General features: G+C 46.3%; 1 protein-coding gene across 3 annotated transcripts; it reads right to left on the bottom strand.

Annotated features, from left to right (window-relative positions):
• Window positions 1-7,095: 7,095 nt before the first annotated feature.
• Window positions 7,096-18,421, bottom strand: abhd17ab (abhydrolase domain containing 17A, depalmitoylase b). 3 transcript variants are annotated; one of them, XM_027024346.2, is made up of 5 exons: window positions 18,156-18,421; window positions 17,067-17,439; window positions 15,608-15,802; window positions 14,703-14,882; window positions 7,096-10,682 (listed from the first exon to the last, which is right to left on the bottom strand). In XM_027024346.2, exons 2-5 carry the CDS (start codon window positions 17,429-17,431, stop codon window positions 10,457-10,459), a joined length of 966 nt encoding a protein of 321 aa, XP_026880147.1. In that variant the 5' UTR covers window positions 17,432-17,439; window positions 18,156-18,421; the 3' UTR covers window positions 7,096-10,456. The 3 variants fall into 3 exon arrangements, with proteins under 3 accessions (XP_026880147.1, XP_035377984.1, XP_026880146.1); XM_035522091.1 differs by having other exon boundaries at window positions 18,140-18,421; XM_027024345.2 differs by having other exon boundaries at window positions 18,125-18,421.
• Window positions 18,422-19,639: the final 1,218 nt, after the last annotated feature.

A 19,639-nucleotide genomic window follows, 5' to 3' on the forward strand; every position in this document is an offset into this window, starting at 1 on the left:
TTCCTGTAATAAAAAATAAATATTACCAAACATGAACTGTAGCTCACGAGCTAGAGCGCTGTAGCTGCCCTGACCTCATCTTTAGCCCTCTCCTGCCCCACACTGCCCCCTGGAACCGACCTCCTTAACCCGCCTGGCCTGGACTAAAGTCTTTTAGTATTTCAGCACCTGAACTCAGAACATCCTTGTTCACTCAATGCTTTCACTTTCTTCCTGTTATGGCTTTGTGTGTGTGTGTGAGAATTGTGTTAGTTTTGAGAAAGGTGGCATATAAATTAAACATGTTGTTGGTGCTGTTATAAATCTCAGAAAAAATGAGTAGCCTGCAGCAATGAGTGACAACACTCTAGTGTTGCAGGACTGTTAACACTTAACGAATTTACTGCTCTGTATCAGTAACAATCAGGCCTGGTGTTCCCAAAAGCATCATAAAACAAAGATCATCTGTAAATGGTAGAGTGAGTATTACACAGAACTGTCTCTCATTTACAGGGATCTTAATGTTACAGCGATTTCATGAAACTTGGCCCTGATCAGCTCTCTGGATCCAGTTGTTAGTCTGTTTGCAGCCCTCAGGCTCGGTGGTTCCTGTGTGTCTCGGGCGCCGAGCTGTGTATCAGATCACAGCCTTTATTCTGAAGTGCTGGGAGTATCCAGACCGATGCCAGACATGACAGATGAGTATCTCTGGGTGTGTTTATGAGTCACAGATTTCACATGATCCAACAAACCATTTAAAATAAAGTCTCAGTAAAAGTAACGCAGGTTAGTATGAGAGTCTGCCACTGCCACACCAGTCGGTCAGTGTGATTTCACATGGTGTGAGGAATATCACAATCGCAACATGCAGCTAAATAAGTGCGATATGATTTTTTTTTTGTCCATATCTCGCTGCCCTGTGGCAAAAATTCACACTTGAAGGACCAAAGCCGAGAGCACGAGCATAGATGCAGAGGGTCTCGCTCTGTTTATGGTGCAGGGCTGAGAGCCAAAACTCTCGTTCTTATGTACAGAGCTGTAACGACAAGCACACACACAGATCAAAACAAATACTACACCCTCTCCCCCAGAGCTCGGTGGCAATCTTCATGAAGACACACTAATTACACATTTGTTTGACTCGTGGTAGAAATCCAGTTCTGACAAACCTGCACCGGTTTGGACTGGTCGGCCAGCCCGCCGAGATATTAGTGTGAGAAGGAAGAACTGTCATGTCCACCACCAGTCCAACTCTGCACGTGGGTGTGTGTGAGGGGATGATGACCGACCGGAGCGGAGCTGGAGAGCCGGAGAGGCAGAGCAGAGATATGATTAACAGGTCTGTACGGGGTCACAGCAAAGTGAAGATTTACAACTTCATTTAAACAAAAATCCCGCTCTGCAGAAAAGTTAAGTCTATCAGTTGAACTATACAGAAAATGAACAAGAATGAATGATGTAATTTAGAGTAGCAGGATATTTTCACGTTCCAACCCCTGTATAATGTTACTGCCTGTAAGACCTACTGCTAGTCTGTGTGACCTAAAGTTTGGTTACAACATGATTAACTCAACAGGAGACTCGTCCCGTACTCTAGCTGCGATATGTTGAGCTAGAAATCGCCCAGTGACGCGCTCGAGGTGCGTTACAAACATACTGGACACTAGTGAACTCTAACCAAAGCTGTGAGAACCTTTCTCGCACTTCAAGACCCTGACCGTTCTTAGACACCACTGGGAGCATGGTACGGAAGTTCACACGGTTCTGCAGAGTGACACAACTGAACTGGAGCATAAGGATCAGCGGCCTGTTTGATCCAAGAAGGGCAAGAGGAACACTATCCCCACGACGAAGGGCGAGGGTAGTCACTGAGGTGGGGAGGGTTGTCTGCTGCAGGAACTGTTAACCCGACCCTGTGGTTTGCAACATGGCAATAACAAGCCATTTGGAGCAGGAATGTTTAACCTACTGTGGTGAATTTGATCCTTGATCATAATTCAAGTTTTCCATCAAGGCAATAACGATCCCAACACACTTCCAAGTCAAGCACAGCTCGGTTAAGGAATCAGTCCCGGAGTGTCCTGGAGTGACATTCTCCGTCTCCGCGTTAAACCCGCTGGAAAACCTCTGGTGGGATTTAAAGAGACGCAGCAGCACAGAAGCCATCACACCTCTGGAAGCTTCTGCACAAGACAAACGGGCAAAGATTCCTCACGGGGTCTACAGATTTCTCAGACACTCGTCTGCCCTCACAGAAAGCATTTATTAGAGGTTAACAAGGCTAAAGTTCATTAAAGTGCATTACAGAACTGTATAGTGTTGTGTTGTACAGTATTTTGTGTTGCGCTGTACAGTATTGTGTAGTACATTATACTGTTGTGTGGTGATGGGTTGTGTCATTTAAGACTCTCAGTTTCGGTTCTGGCAGTGGCTAGGTTAAGAGTATTTTTGACTCTAACCCATTTGCATTAGTTGAAGCTGCTATAAGTAGACAACTAAAGCACTTTTGTGAGTTGCTCTGGATAAGAGCGACTCAAGAAATGTGAAAGGAAGCTTTGCCAAGTACTGAGGTTGGAGGTTAAATAACAGAACACTTGGACTTGTCAAGAGAATTAGAGGTTTTTCAATTTAACACAAAAAGTGTCTCAACTTATTTGACCAAAACTGCTTGTATGTGTCAAAAAAATATATTCGTTTTTGGTTTACAGACATTTATTGTTGGATATTTTCATTCAGTTCTATACACATCACCACATTTTCTGCAAACAGATGATGTGTGTTTGTGTTTGCCTTTGAGACTAGTACAGCACGGGACTGCCAAACACGGCAGAGGGACCACGGTGCTCCACTGAGTGCACGAGTGAAGGAAACACCAGCATCTACTGTGATACCACTGCTCCTCTCTGCCATAACTCCAGGCCTGGATGTCCAGGCGGCAGGAAGCGCAGGAGCTGGTGCACCACACTGCTGAAGCTCTGTTCTTCTGGAGCATTGTACACTTCTCACATACAAATCAAACGACGTTAAATTTACTCAGATACAAATAGGACGGAATCTCACAGCCTTCCTAACCTGTCTGCCAAAACAGAACGACATTTGAATAAAACTAAGTGTTTGGCTTAATCACATTACATATCCTTTGTGTGTGTTTTAGTCCTGTCACTCAAATAAAAGTGATATCTTTGAGGCAAGAAGCTGAACTTCAGGTGTGGAAGGATGAAACTAAAATTATACTCTGGCAACCAACCAGCCAATTAGGAACATTCCCGAGTGTGCATCATCTCCGCAAGGGGCATGAGTGGGTTTCACATTAGGAGAAGTGTGTGTGAATGAGTGATTGAGTGAGAGAGAGAGAGAGAGAGAGAGAGAGAGAGAGTGTGTGAGTGAGAGAGTGTGCGTGAGAGAGAGAGAGAGAGAGAGAGAGAGAGAGAGAGAGAGAGAGAGAGAGAGAGATGCAGGGGATCTCAAAGCACTTAATAAACAGATGCGTATCTGCCCCATTTTACTCCTCTGAATGCAGTTGTTGTACTTTACCTAAAGAGGGCTGTGATCAGGGAGGAGAGTGGAACGCGTGTTCTGAGAGGCCCACTGCCGCAGTAAAGCCAACTGAAGGCAGTGGGGTGTAATGCTGCAACTTCTGTTTGTGTCCTAAAACTGGACACGTTCCAAGAAGCTGCGCGTGAGAGTGTTCCGTGAAGTTACGTACACCGACCATGAAAACAAACAGCAAATTCCCGTCCATAAATTCTCATCTGATGTGCTGTGGGGGAGGACTTTAAAGCATTCCTGGATTTTAAATTCCCAGTTTAGCCGTTGTTCCTGGCCTTGAACTCTGGCTGATTTGAAATGTTCATGTTTTTCTCAACTTTCACACTGATCAAAACACCAAGAGAAGTCGGGTGAACACAGGATGAAGTTAATAAGCTCCAGCCTATAAATAATGGCGATTCTTGATGGAGTTTTCATTTGCAATTCTGAAGACACGTAGGGGACTCAAAATGCAAAAAATAAAATTTTTAAGGAATCACCGACTCGGGCAGAGGCGATTAGATCCTCAGTGCTCTCATTAGGAGCATCTTTACTTCTGGAAACATCCCCTTACCTGATCTCCAGTGTTGTAGCACAGACCCAAACTAAACAAAGCATCAAAACTTAATGTTTACTGCAGAAATAGAACCAGGTCTTTAGCTGAAAAGGGAAATGCTCAGTGGGACGTATCTGGATGATGGAGGAAGAAAAAGCCAAAAGCAGGTTAATTATACATCTCTGCTGAAGCAGGACTCACAAACTGAATTAGTTCCACATGAAGCACATTTCCTGCTCACGTTTAAGCCCCGCATCAGCTGGCCAAGTTGAGTTGCGATATGTTATTTAATGATTTATCGTCTCGGGGTGAAGTTGCATATCGCGTTTCACCATTGCAATGATTTGTTACTGTATCCTTTGATACTGATACGGAATGTCGCTGGGTGGAAATGTGTGTTCAGGTGTGTGTGTGTGTGATGAGACGGAGATGGTTACAGTGTTCCACTGTTGCACTGCAACTTGCTCCGACCTTAAAAAAGAACCGAATTAATGTTAACGGCATTTAGGAAAAGTGAAAAACCACGATCAATACTGATTAAAGCCCGATCACTTGTAAACCCTACCTTAACTTCAATGTGTTTTCTTTTCTTAGATAAAAGAGGAACTGAATTCCATGAAGAAACAAGCCAACCAGTGTCAGTTCAACCATGCCATTAATAGGTGAGCAGTGGCCGCCAACAGCGGTGAATCGCCCCTTAAGTTACGTACAAACGACGTCTAAACGCACAAAAAGCAGTCAAGGCGACTTTCTAACGGATTCTTGTCAGAACAGTAACTGGAACGGGGTAAAGCAAGCCTTGGAGCCAATGCGGCGATGTGTTTGTGTGGCTCCACCGGCGGTTAGGCTGCTGCCGACAGTATTACGCAGTTGTAATTACGCGCACGGGTCGATAGTTGCACGCTATCAAACACTGGCTACTTTGGTCGCGAGGTGGTGATAACCAGAGACTGTGGCAAGACAGAGCAACTGTATCCACGAGGAGAAGACCATTTCCAGTCATAACCTTCAATTATTCTGCATCCAGGCCAATCTGGACCACGATCAATTGACTTGAAGCTTAGGGTGAGCAAAGCAGAACCAGAAGACACTGCTGGTTTCAAGGCTGTGTGCACGCACGTGTGTGTGGCAGGGGTAGAAAACGTTAACACAAGACAAACAAGACCACACATGTAAAACAAATGATAACACACAAAACAACCAAAGGAGCACATTTCTGATACATACCATGCTTGTCAAATTGTAGTCGCAGGACATTTATTTTTAAATGTGATTTCTCTCATACACACAGGACTATATATGTGTAGGTTTTATGTAGGTCTACTCTTTTACATGAAAACATGGCCTTTATGTTACTGTAATCATTAAGAACTGAGTTTGTCGTTGGAATCACTGAAACCGAAGAAAATTAAAACACGCAAAGTAAAAACATCACGTGAAGGGCGCGTGGCTGCAGGCGGGCACACGGGTGAATGACGTATCGCACTGCACGAGGCTGTCCAGACTGAACTTCTGGCACAAGTGCGTGGCGTGGACGCTGCACGTCATCAGCATTGCAACCACCGGGCTGTGCGGGTGAACAAGCACCGTGTCCACGCATTTAACAACACTGACCTCATCATGCTGCTCCAGTCTGTCCACGGTACATCAGAAACGGCTGCTTGCCAAACGCAATGAGGGCTGATGGAAATTTCTGACCTGGATGCAACAACAGAGCAAGAGCGCCCTCTACAGTGACCGACATGTGGAATGTCTCTACGTTGCATTACATATTTCCAGAATGTGCATATTCATCGTTTCAGCCAAACATATGAAACAAAATATTTTTGATAGACAACAGGACTACCTATTCTTGTCTGAATGTTTACCACCAAGATTTGTGGGGGTTTCTGTACTATGAATTAATGCCTAAATAAAACAACTGTGAACTGATTTGAACTGTGTCACCTGGTTGACAGAGCATCTGAGGAGACTTGAACCATCAACCAACACCAAGCATTATCACTCAACCTGAGAACCCAGGCTGACGAAGGACACCTTTTCTGTGCTTAATGGTACCAAAAATGTGCCACTGAGAAATCACATAATCTCTGTAATAAACTAACACCCAAAACTTAAATAATAGCCTCTCTCCCAGAACCTGAAACAGGAAGACATTCTTGGTCCTGACCTCAGCCCATTCCGGTTCTTGTTCTGGTCCAGTTCCTCATAGGCAAAACCTGAACAGGTAAGCAGGGCAGCAGCTACCTGGCCAAGGCATGTTCGCCTTTTTAAAATAAAAACAAGGTGGATTTGTAAAGAAGTTCAGCTCCTCAGGCTAAGAACACTTTTCTTTCTTCTTTTCTTAGTAACCCCATGCCGTTAGTCTCGATGATCAGGGTAGTGTGATGTACCGAGCTTACGCCAACATTAGGTGTGAGCTGATCACAGCCCACGTTCTCTGGCATCTTCACATGTCACTTCCTGCAGCTGTTTCAAAAACGTACTGCCAGCTCATCTTCCGGTTACACTCCTACAGAGCTGGGATTCCAGTGAGAGGCCCCTGTCAGCCAGTCAACACCTGGAGAGGTTTGAAACAGGGAGGTTTAATCTTTGTGGGATCAAAGCTGCCTGCACGTGTGTGGAGAGGAGGGAGGGAGAGGGCGAGAGAGAAAGAGAGGTTTAAATTCCGGTTTGCAGTAGGAAGTCTGACCTCCTGGGGTCTGTACTATAAGGCTGGTCAGTCAGTGTTACCAGGCCAATAATTAAAACAAGACAGATGATGTGAATCTTTTTGTTGTGGATCTCAGAGGGCATCTGTTGCTGTTGGAAACCACTTAAACTATCCTTTGTGTTCCTTCCCCTGCACAAGTGTATGCGGGCGGGCAGTCTCACACACACACACACACACACACACAGACACACACACACACACACACACACACACACACGATTAACAGGAGGACATTAAAGACATGGATAAACCCCATCGTCACAGTCTAAGAAGTGAAAGGTTTTGGGCAAATTTGTAGATATAAAAGGTATATACCATGTGATGTCCAGACATTGTCATTTATTAGCGAGAACTGCTGTCAGCCTGTTCACATCACCAAAATAAATCTTAGCATTTGAGATGACGACGTATCCTCTCCAGAGACGGGCTCTCCGGACACTCCAGACTGGAGGAAAACTGACACCGGCAAACAAACAAATGTGGACGCACAGACACCCTTTCCCAACATGTTAGTTGGAACCTTTTTTTTGGAAGAAGAAAGACTGCTGGATCTCAAGGCAAACAAGAACGTCTGCAAAAAGGATTAAACCAAATGGTACTGTTGCGCACGGAGAAACAAGAGCACTTCAAACAGGATTAGAAATATTATTATTAATTGCATCACAATAATGATTTACAACTATTATCAATTCATGAATTTATTTTCTAAGATAATATTTCTTTTAATCAATTCTGGAAAAGGAAAAAAAAAGACATTTCTTAAAACTAAAAACAACAATTTTATAATAAACAATTCAATAAGTGGACACAACAGTGACACGCCACCTAAAAAGCCCCATAGTCCCATCGCCAAGGAGGAAAACCAAACCAAATGTAAACCGCGAGCAGAGTCCATGTCCACGTTGGTAAATGTGTACAGTACATCCATCTGAGCACTTAGAAAAGACATTTGTATAACTTAAGTTTCTTTAAACAAGGAAGGAATTCCAAAAGTTCTGAATGTTGGTCTAAAGCTTCGAAACAGCCCCAGTTCTTCCTGCTCCCACACACACAGCCTTCCTGCAATCCCAAGGCCTTTGCGATATTGCTCATGTTTTCCAAACTTGTGTCCTATTCCTCCCCTTTACACACACACAGACAGAAAGAGAAAACAACTGTGAGCTTCATTTAGTGGCTGGCTCTGTATGAGTGAGGCTTCCATGCCAAAACACTGCGCTAACACATGGCCAATACATCACCTTCGAAATGACCCGGATATGCAGAGCCATGGATCCTGTATAATTAAACAGACTCAACCTAAAAGACCAGCGTCACTAATATCGATGTGATGGCTAATCACTAACCAGTGGTTAGCAGCCCACCCCTCGTTTTCCTGGTATGTCAGAATTTTTGATCAAACTCCTTTTCACATGCAATTCACTGCTGAACTGTGATCACACAGAGAGAGTAAATGTAATCTTAAAAATGTTAGTGAAGGGACGGTGTTAAAAAGTGGCTAAAAAGCTGAATTAGGCTTCAATGAGTTTAGGAATGGATGATGTTCTCCTCAGCACACAAAAAAGCCACTTGGAAAACACATTGGCATCGTCTCCATTACTGTCAGTTCACGAATGCTCCAGTTCCATAATGCTCCAATGGGGGTCTGCCGTCAGACACAGACACCGTCCTAGGTCCGAGCGGGCCGGGCCGGGTGTGGAGCTCAACCAAGGTTAGGTGGTCATCATTAGCTGCTAGCGCACCCGAGTCCCTCCCCTGCTCCCTGAGCTGGGTGTAAAACAGACTGACCCAGATTTGCACTCCAGGGCTATTACTGCAGCAGGAGAGCTTCAGTTCTCTCAGCTCATCTCCATGTACGTCTACTCATTAAAAACGGCCGTAACCAGGCATCACCTCAGCCACGGCAGGAAAAAAACTAAATCTCTTCACATATGAGGATTTAAGCCCCTTTTAGTAACACTCATAACTAAACATAAGGTTTCATAAGCTTCTAAGTATGTGACAGGGTGACGAATTAAGGATCGCAGAATGTCAGTCTGGTTTGTGCACATGTCATTGGTCAGCTAATTCATGTCACCATTTGGTACGAGAGAGCCAACGGATGAAGATCTTATTTTACAATGGCGTGCTGTGATATTTCTCGATCTCAGTATCTACACAAGACGATTAATAATGAGTAAAACACAAAGGACAGAAATTGTGAATTTTGACTCGAATCTGAAAGGTAAACAAAGCCGACCTGGAGACCTGCCTGTGCAACCTAAAGAAACAGGAAGGTGTTTGTCCAGGAGACAAACGACTCACCTTTACTGATGCTGCTCCCATGACTCCCCCCCCATTCCACAACACCACCGTTTTAGAGCACAAGGATTGAGGACTAGATCAGATAAGAAGAAAGATTTGAGCATCACTGAGCACAGCAGTAGGGGTTCAGACCTGCTTCTATGCCCTTATCTTCATAATCCCACCTTTGTTCAGACAGGATGAGAGCGCTCGGGAGGTGAGCGAACTTTGCATACTGGAGCTGCAGGTGGGAAAGGGTTCATGGGAAATGAAAGAGTCAACACTGCCTCAGGGCAGTGATGGGAGAATGGGAGCACTGGTCCGTACGGAGCTACTGGCCGGGCTGACACGGTAGCCTGAGATGAGTATGACGCTCTCACAATAGCCAGAGACGCTACAACTTAGCCGTGCCTGAGGGTAGCAGGGCTCAATTTCACACGCCCCATCACTCACAGTTACTGCAGCTTTGCCACAAAGAGACCACATAGGACAGAGGCCAGGACCCAGAGAGAACCACACACATGCGCGCGCGAACACACACACACACACACATACATGCATGCGCACACACACCCCTTCTAGGATCTAATAATTGTCTTTTTTACACTTAAATACACAGTTCTTCTTTTACCCTTGTGAGGACTAGTATTTATCTCTCACATATTGACAAAAAAAAAAAAAGACCCCAAAACAAACAAAAAAGGACAAAACAACAGGAAAGTAAACCTGCCCGTGGATAAGGTGACAAAATGGGCAGGTGCGATGGTCTTAGACCCTTCAGGTCACTCCTGTCAGGATCACTAGTCAACCCTCGTGCCCATGAGGGTCAGCTAAGCCACAGGTGAAAGGAAGGCAGGACGGGCTGGCTGCGACCTCACACACCACACTGACTCCTCCCCCTCCACCCCACGGCACAAACCTCACTTCTTCTCACTTTCCTCAAAATGACCATGTGCTTAATAATGTATGAAAGGTAGCACAGCTCAGTTAGCACAAGGCTAACTGGTCCCTCCTAGAGTTCGTTTACCAGCACGGAGGTCAAGTGTCAAAACTGGCTGGGTTCTCTGTGTTGCCCCTCACAGGAGAAGCAGTGAACAGAAAGCACACACACACACACACACACACACACACACACACACACACACGGAGGAAAAAGACCATAAGAGATAAACCTCCACTGCACGAAGTTCCAAACATGAAACAATGTCTGCTCAGAAAGAGGAGGATGAATCCACTGCCCCCCACCCCCCCTCACTGGAGCAGTGGGCCTGAGAGACAGAGAAGAAAACAGAGAGAGAGAGACAGTGTGAAGGACTGAGTGATGGGGAGAGAGATGGAGATCAGAGAGAGAGAGAGATGAGGGGGGAGATCTGTGCGGAGGTGCGGTCTCAGTCGAGTTCTCAGGTGTGCTGGTTGGCCAGTTCCTGGCCAATGAACCTGCGCAGGCGCTCAAGGTACTGGCTGTACAGTTCGATGTCGTTGTGGCCCGCCCCCTCCACCCACAGCGGCTCCACCGCCTTGGGGCAGCGCTCGTACAGCGCCAAGCCGTGCGAGAAGTCGATCACCTCGTCCTCTGTACCGTGGATGATCAGCACCGGAGACGTGATCTTAGACACTTTCTCAATGCTGGAAAAGAGAGGGAGAAGGGGAGGGGAGAAGAGAGAGAGGGGGGTAAAGGTGAATGATCAAGCAGGACACTGGAACAAGCTGAACTGAGTGGGCGAAAGGGCGTTTATGTGAGAGAACGGTGAGAAAGGCAATTGGGTGGTTTTCACAGAACTATATGCAGAAATGGAAGTGTAAGGACAAGCAGGGACACCCAGCAGGGAACAGAAGGGCAAGAGGCATCAGAAGGTCCACCCCCCCAAACATTACCACATGGCAAATGGTTCGATGCTTTCAATACTGCAGCCTGATGAAGTGAATCAACAGTGCACATGCTGCACTGGCTCAAACGGGTGACAGGTGTTGGCACCAGTACGGCCTCAACATCCCTCACGTGCGCAGTTGGGGGGGGGGGGGTTGGCCTACGTCACTGATTAAAAGGAACAGCTGAGGCCCCGGGCACCACGTGGGCAAGCAGACGTCTGACACACCTCTGAATCGACAGACAGGCAGACAGGAAGGAGGGGTGGGGGCAGGAAGGAGGGGTGCGGGCAGTTTTAAAAAGCGAAGGCAAGGCGGCTGAGTGCTGAGCAAGCACTGCAGCTCATTAGTCCGGTAAATGTTGCAGAGCACTAACGTGCACCAATATACACTCAGTCATCATCTCTATTACATTTACTAAACGGCTATTTGCCTTTTAATAATCTAGTATGCGCTCCCTAGCAGCACCACTACAAGTTTATTTATTTCATTTTTAGCGCAAATGACATGTTTAAAACAGAAAGTGGACATGTAGCCTTCGTCACTGAAGAACTGACACATAGCAGGCTTTGAAGATTTCAGAGTGTGTAAGGTAAGGCCAAGGTACCAGGCGTGTTAGAATATAACGTAATATATGTTGGTTTTAGTCAATGCTCTAGAGAATAATGATGTTTATCAATCAAAGGTCTCATTCGCCCATGTTCTGAACGGAGTAGGAGCTCCAACAGGACTCAACTCGGAAATGAAAACTTCAGAATAAATGTGTGCATTCACCAGGAAATTACTCTTAAATATGTCTACTGCCCGAGGGGTATGAGGCCAGATTTCAATAACAAATCTCAGCCCACCAGATAGGTGGAGCAGCTCTATGAACAGCCAGCAGACAACTTACACACACAAAATTAAGACAGACACAACTAAAACAACAGACATGACTAAAAAACAGACAACTAAAACACAACACCAACAGACATGACTAAAACACACAACTAGAACAGACAACACGCATGACAAACAACAGACACGACAAAAGTCACATGACTAAAACAAGGATGTAAAAGGTGGTCTAAAGCCTTCTGCTGTAACAGGCAACACCAGCCGCTTGGCTCTCAGCACAGTCAGGGAAAAGCCAATTCCTCGTCTTGCCACGTGAACTCATGAGACGCTTTTGCATTTCCATCACATTCACTATTAAACCAGTAATTGTTAAACCATGAACATCGTTTAAAATGGAGACGGGGTGTACAGCACAACCCCAAAGTCGTGAACGTTCTACTCACCGTTTATCCTTCCTCAGGGTACAGGCGAGGAAGCAGATATATGTGCTACAAAAACTGCACAAATCGCACACTAACCAAACGCACAGTGCTGAAAATGTACCTCCAGTAACAACGTCACAGTAAATATTTTCGCAATTAAACATATTGTCAAAATGACAACAAGGAAACATTAATGTTGACATTTATTTAATCTAGTTGTTCAAATAAAAGTGTGTAAGGCGTTTAGCCTGAGCAGAGCGGGGGAAGCTCTGGAAGCAGCGCAGCTGTTTGCACTTTTAGCGCATGACAGTAGAAATGAGAATGAACAGAAATTGTGTAAAACACTTATCAAATGTAGAATGAAGAGTTTTGGTTTTATAAATGCCAATGTGCAGAGGCTTCTGTGCACAGTAGTTCGCAGGTGCACGACGCCCACAGAAGCGCCACCGTGGCTCTGAACTCTGAACTTCCACCTCACTCCCTCAGTTTCAAGCACATCTGTGCATTCCTGCTTCTAGCTGAGCATCAAAACAAGTGTACAGTACCTAGGATTTAATCTGGAGAACGACACACACAGAACAACACACAGAACACACTGCATTTCTTGGCCAAGAACCTTAAACAAGCAAATAAACTAATGTGACAGTAATATCAGAAGGGAACTGTTTGAAGTATTTCGTTTATTTACTTATTTTACTTGCTGTATTTAGCATGCTAACAGCTTTGAATTGATTAAAAAATTTTTAATTTAAAATATGGTTGTCAGTCCAATAAACATTTTTTATGTTCAATCAATGGAAAGACTTGATATTTGGGACATTTGGTAGACTGTGTGTGAGGCTGTGGCATTGGGTAGACTGTGTGTTGGGTAGACTGTGTGAGGCTGTGGCATTGGGTAGACAGTGGGTGTGTGTGTGTGTGTTGGACAGACAGTGTGGGTTGGGTAGACTGTGTGAGACAGTGGCATTGGGTAGACAGTATGAGGCCGTGGCATTAGGTAGACTGTTGGGTAGACTGTGTGAGGCAGTGGTGTTGGGTAGACTGTGTGTGAGGCTGTAGCGTTGCGTAGACTGTGTGTTGGGTAGTGACGTCACAGCCTTGGCGGCCCGTCTGAGTTGAGAGAGGGCTGGAGCACCAGGGCTGTGTGGACAAGGATGAAAAGACAACGCACACGAGCAGGTCTGTGTGCAAATGCTGCTTTAGCAGGCAGCAGACAAGAACGAAGAAGAATAAAAAATACCCGTTAAGAATTTGGTAATGGTGGCTGCAATTTCCCTGCGTGGTTTAATCCAAAACAGCTTCAGAGGGGTTGTCATGGTTTTCCTTCAAAATGTTCAAACACTGTTAAAAAACTCTGCACCTTTGAGGTTTGTACCAACACTGCTGAGTAAAAAAAATTCAGTATTGTGATAACACTTTAGTAACACGATAGAGAATCATGATACTACACTTGGTATTGAAACCAATATATTGTGACAACCCTAGTAGTGACCCCTAGTAGTGAACTTGTACAGACTGGCAGAGCCAAACTGTACTTCTGTGTTTTATTTACAAGCTTGAGGATGGATGTGTAGATTAGCAGCACTACATGAGTGTGTGTGTGTACGCGTCTGCAAACCTTAATACAGAGCCCAACACACAAGTGCAGTGTGTGCATGCGTGCGTGTGTGAACAAACAGCTAAACAGCTGGAGAAACAAATAGACTCCACAATGTGATGGGGGGGGGGGGGGGTCCAACCAACTGTTGGCCAAGCGCTGACAATAAACAGAGGGGCTCTGCTGACAGCTGCATCGTCACCATGTGTTTAACTCCCACTAGCGCACACACACACTCACCCCAACATCACGACACACAGTCTAACCAATGACACAGCCTCACAGTCAACCCAACAGCACAGTTACACATAGTCCAACCACTGACATTCTGCAACCCAGCAAGACAAACCCAACATTTACCCAACACTTTTATCCAAAGCAAATTACAATTATGACTAAACACAATCTTGAGTAATTGAGGGTTAGGGGTCTTGCTCAGGTCCCCCCCCCAACAGAGGTAACCTGGCTGTGGTGGGACTTGAATTGGCAATTACTTCCAATTACTAGTCCAGTACCTTAACCACTGGGCTACCACTGCCTGATCACTGGATGACTGCAATCAGCCCCCACAGCCACACGTTAATCACTGGCTTCCAAAAACAGCAGCTGTGCCCCCACAATGCCACTCGCTCTTCTCTCTCCACCCCAGCAGTAGCCGTGAGGGACCAAAGCCCTCCAGCTGGGGTGAAGTCACTCGACACACGTTTCAGCCCAATTACACAAGCTAACGCCTGATGCCAGATTCTTGCCAAAAACAGAATGCATTTTGGGGTCCAGATCGGTCTGCTGTTAAAAAAAAGCCATCACTGTCCACCAGCTGGGATCTACACTGGTGCAACTTCCCGTCATGTAGCAGGGCTGGTGCATTAATCCTGGTGGCTGGCACCAGGCGAGTTTAGGGTGAGGGCAGGGTTTACCACTCACTTGGGGAAGGCGTCGAAGCAGTAGGTCTTCTTGGTGTCAGGGAAGGCCACCCTCATGCCCGAGGTGAGGGGTGAGTGGAGGACCACAGCAGCGCACTCATACCGCGATGCCAGGTCCACTGTGGGCACCGTGCCAATGCTCTGCCCATACAGGATTATGTTCTCAGGGCTGATGCCATACCTGTGCAGGACAGAGAGGGCAGATGCCATGAGCTGGATTCTGACACACACACACACACACACACACACACACACAGGTACTCCCAGGCACGCACGCGTGCGCACACACACACACAAACTCAGGCACACACACATATATGCATACATGCACATACGCACGCATGCGCGAATGCACATGCACACAAATCCAATCTGACTGGATTTCAATAAGTATGTGTAAACGGGGAAAAAAGGGTCACATTAGACTGGATGGAATCAAATCAGTTTTGACCGCGCATCAAGTCCACCGCAGTCATTTCAGCACATGGTCATGTGACCCACATTCTGTCAAAACATGTATATCTGATCTGGTAAACAAGGAAAGGGAACATGAGTCGAGTGTTTCCTGCTGCAGTGCAACTGCAGCCTTCCAGTTACTGCGCTGACTTTTCCACCAGGCACGGTGAGGTTCTCACATCAAACCGTGTCAGTGCCTGTGCTTTGGAGTCTGTGGTGTGGGCACAGACAAACAGCACGGTAGTACCGGCGCACAGTGGGTCTGTGTAGCCTCTTTAAGCCACAGCAGCGCGTCTGTCTGTGCGTCACAACCATTATTATACTCTGCATAACTGCAAATAACAGAGGTCACGCCCTGCTCACTCCTTCCTTCTTACTGCAGCAGTTTGTGTGAGTGTGAGCATGTGTGTGTGTGTGTGTGTGTGTGTGTGTGAGTGTACTGAGCATTACCGTGTGCGCAGGGCATGCCACGCTGCATCAATGTCTGCGTACAGGTTCTTCTCGGACGGTTTGCCCGAGCTTACGCCGTAACCCGAGTAGTCGTAGGAGAAGATATTGCAGTTGATGCGAGTCCCCAGGCCGATGTAGAAGCTGCTCATCTGGCCCAGATCCACAGCGTTACCGTGAGAAAAGAGCACGGTGAACCTGGCAGGGCAAAACATGAGGAGACATGAGCCACACGCAGAGACGCACTTCACCTGTCTGGGTCTGGGGCGCAGGCGCACACATATATACACAAGCACCCCTCCACACACCACACACACTACAGTTCCGGGATTGGCAGGAAGCCTGCCTCTCAGGACGAGGCCCCGCCTCCGACAGCACCAACGCCTCAACGTAGAGCAAACGTTAAACCTACAACAGAGACGTGTGTGTGAAATGAACCCGCCAGAAGCATAAACATGTCGTCAATGACGAGGCGAGTGTAGTGGAGTCACCGTTTGCCATCTCAGCAGTGCAGCTGCTCAAACACACCAGAGTCGTCATTAACCATTTCCCTTAGTTATCCCGGTAGTGTCTGAGTAATAGAACTTTGAAACAGACCACGCACACTGAGACGTTCAGAAACCAGCACAAAAAGTGGAGAATGGATGATCTGGGCAACAGAATCAAGTGCATTTATGGCATTTAGCTAATGCTTTTATCCAAAGCTACTTGCAATGCTGACTGAACAGAACTTAAGTAATTGAGGGTTAAGGGTCTTGCTCAGGGGCCCAACAGTGACAACTTGGTGGGGCTTGAACCAACAACCTTCTGATTACTAGTCGAGTAATCAGAAGGTAACCAGGCAGAATGCCCTACCCTTCAAAACCATCAAGATCATGTCATTTATGTCAATAACACATGTTAAATGAACTATTCCTTAAGGCTATAACACTAACTATACCACACTACAAAACAGACCAACACCCACTTCTCATACAGTCGTGAATGATCAGCCAAGGATTTAGCTTATCAATCAGATGTGGTATGGACTGATCTTATCACTGGATGAGGCAGAGTAATGTCATCCTTAGGGCCAACAGTGTTACTGCTCATTACTGCCTTTTACTGTATTATGCCAACGACCTGTTTAAGTCGTGTCTTATTCAGGTATTTGCTTTTATAATGTTGAGCTACTAGCTACATAGCAAGCAGCCCATCACCGACCATGTGGTCAGCTGGCAATGTTAACCATGCAACACCTGGTTAGTCACTCAACCCAGGTCTCTATACACTGAATGACCAAGCTATGGTCAGATCTATGACCAGACTCTCAATCCTTAGATTTAGACTAGCCCATGTTTAACTCCGGTCTAAAGGTCATTGTAAATGGGATTTATGGCTCTAGATAGCCCGGCCCTGCCCTCAACCCCAGCGCTGTGATGGCCCTGCCTCGGTTCACCCCCCCAGGGCATCTGTGCCTCACCTTGCGGTGGGGGAGCAGCGGATATACATGCAGCCCACTCTGTTCCCGCGGCTCGTCCGTGTCAAGAACACTTCGGTGACGTCCAGCTCTCGCTGCGAGTACTGGAACTCCGCCCGCTCCATCAGGTGAAGTTTCCATCGGCCCTCCGCTGACACAGCTCCTCCACCTCCACCTGTCCCACCTCCACCCCTGGAGCGGAGACTGGAGCCTGTGGTGGAGCCAGTGGGCACCGTGGCGGATTCGAGGTCCGGCAGGAGGGCATAGGTAGGCTCAGGGGGCAGGAACGCGAGCTTGGCAGCTATGCGGCTCGGGCAAGGGGGGCAACAGAAGAGGCAACACAGCTCACTGACTGACAGTCCATTCATCGTTGACTCTGGAAGGAGAAAGGGACGAGAGCGCGCGGTCAGTCGGAGCCGCTGAGCGCGCTCTGAGTGACCTGATGTCACTTACGCCCTGTCTAGAATCCTGTGATTACAAAACTGAACACCTTAATACTATGAATGAAGAAGTTATTGATATTTACCCAATTCAATTACTCAAAATATTGTACAAACACACACACACACAAACGGTTACCATGCGTTATATAGGGAGGACCAAGAAATGCAACAAATAAACTTTTGGAAACACATTTTCACCAAAGAATGAATGTACCCATGTTTTACAGAAAATTAAGTGACTTCGTGCGGCCTCTCATTTCTACCCGTCGGCTCTGATCTTCCCCTGTCCGTCATAAATAATTACGATGGAAAGGAAACGTAACCCTACAGACGTGTGAATACGGGGGTTAGCTAAGCTAGTTAGGACAGGCACCACGAAAACAGCAGGCAAGTTAAACTCCCAAATAGTCTTTAACAAGTCCCTAAGTACTAAAGTTGGGCTGTAGACACGCAGTAGCTGTGTACACAACCACCAATATCGCTGCCGCCAGCCCGGAGCTGTGCTGGTCCTCACCAGCTAGCGCGATTTTACCAACTCCGCTGGCTGCTGGCTACATCTGAACGCACCCTCGGGTAAAAAGGAAACTCACAATAACTAACAGGTATGTCAGTACATACAGGTGATGAACATACGTGTCGTTTTCTTCACCTCAGCCTGCCAAAGCCGGACTTCCACGCGTCTCGCTAAGCAGCTAGGCTAGCCAGCTAGCTAACCTACGGACCTGAAAACCACCTCCTCAGATCAGAAACCACCGTGGAGCAGGCGTGTGGACCTCAGACCAGACATGAGTATGGCTGAGTTTAGACGTTTAGCTAAATAGCCGTTCACTGCGTATCGTACTGTCATTTATTAATCTTATCTTAAGATCCGTGAACAGTGTTTTTTTTCCTCACTCCTACTCTACCGCACCCGGAAATGACGCCGACACGAGGGGCGGAGCTTAGCACATTCGCTTACGTCGTGAAAAGCCAAACTTGACAGCTGGAGAAAAAAATTAATAAAACCAAACCAAAGTCACGTAGAAACTACAAACATTTGATGTGACCGTTCCTTTATCACCGATCAAAGTGTTTTAAGAGCTATACTAATGGCTTCTGACTCTTTGTATGAAATAATTACTTTGCTTGCTGATCAGGAGACATGTTTGGAGTAAGAGTAATAAAGACAGAATGCCACCATAAATCACACAAAATTGCGTTTGTCTGCGTGGTATTTCAGAGCACTTTCACCATCTAATTTTCTAAGATGTTTATATACTTCTCAGAGCCAGCACCTTGAAGAAGAAAAACAAAGAAAATGGAGTAAGCTTGCGAGAAAAGGGTGGAGACAAGGAAAGGAATACTGACACTCCTCTACTGAGATTTCCTGGGATAGAAAGGGATAGAGAGAGAGAGAGAGAGAGAGAGAGAGGGACAGAGAGAAAGGGATAGAGAGAAAGAGGGATAGTGGGAAAGGGATAGAGAGTGAGAGAAGGATAGAGAGAAAGGGATAGAGTGAGAGGGGGATAGTGAGAAAGGGATAGAGTGAGAGAGGGGGATAGAGTTGAGAGGGATAGAGAGAGAGGGATAGAGAGAGAGGGGGATAGTAAAAAGGGATGGAGAGTGAGAGAGAGGGATAGAGAGAAAGATAGAGAGAAAGGGATAGAGTGAGAGGGGGATAGTGAGAAAGGGATAGAGTGTGAGAGAGGGGGATAGAGAGAGGGGGATAGTAAGAAAGGGATAGAGAGTGAGAGAGAGGGATAGAGAGAAAGGGATAGAGTGAGAGAGGGGGATAGTGAGAATGGGATAGAGTGTGAGAGAGGGGGATAGAGTTGAGAGAGGGGGATAGTAAGAAAGGGATAGAGAGTGAGAGAGAGGGATAGTGAGAAAGGGATAGAGTGTGAGAGAGGGGGATAGAGTTGAGAGAGGGAGAGAGAGACAGGGATAGAGAGAGAAAGGGATAGAGTGTGAGAGAGGGGGATAGAAAGAGAAAGGGATATAGTGAGAGGAATAGAGTAAGAGAGAGGTAGAGAGAGGGAGGGAGAAAGAAAGAGGGATAGAGAGTGAGAGAATCTTAAATTCAAGAAATTCAATTTATCACAATGTTTTGAGTTGGACTCAAATTGGATTTTTACCAAATTACTGGTGAATTAC

This window comes from Electrophorus electricus, chromosome 23, assembly GCF_013358815.1.
Source record: "Electrophorus electricus isolate fEleEle1 chromosome 23, fEleEle1.pri, whole genome shotgun sequence".
Lineage (NCBI taxonomy): Eukaryota > Metazoa > Chordata > Actinopteri > Gymnotiformes > Gymnotidae > Electrophorus > Electrophorus electricus.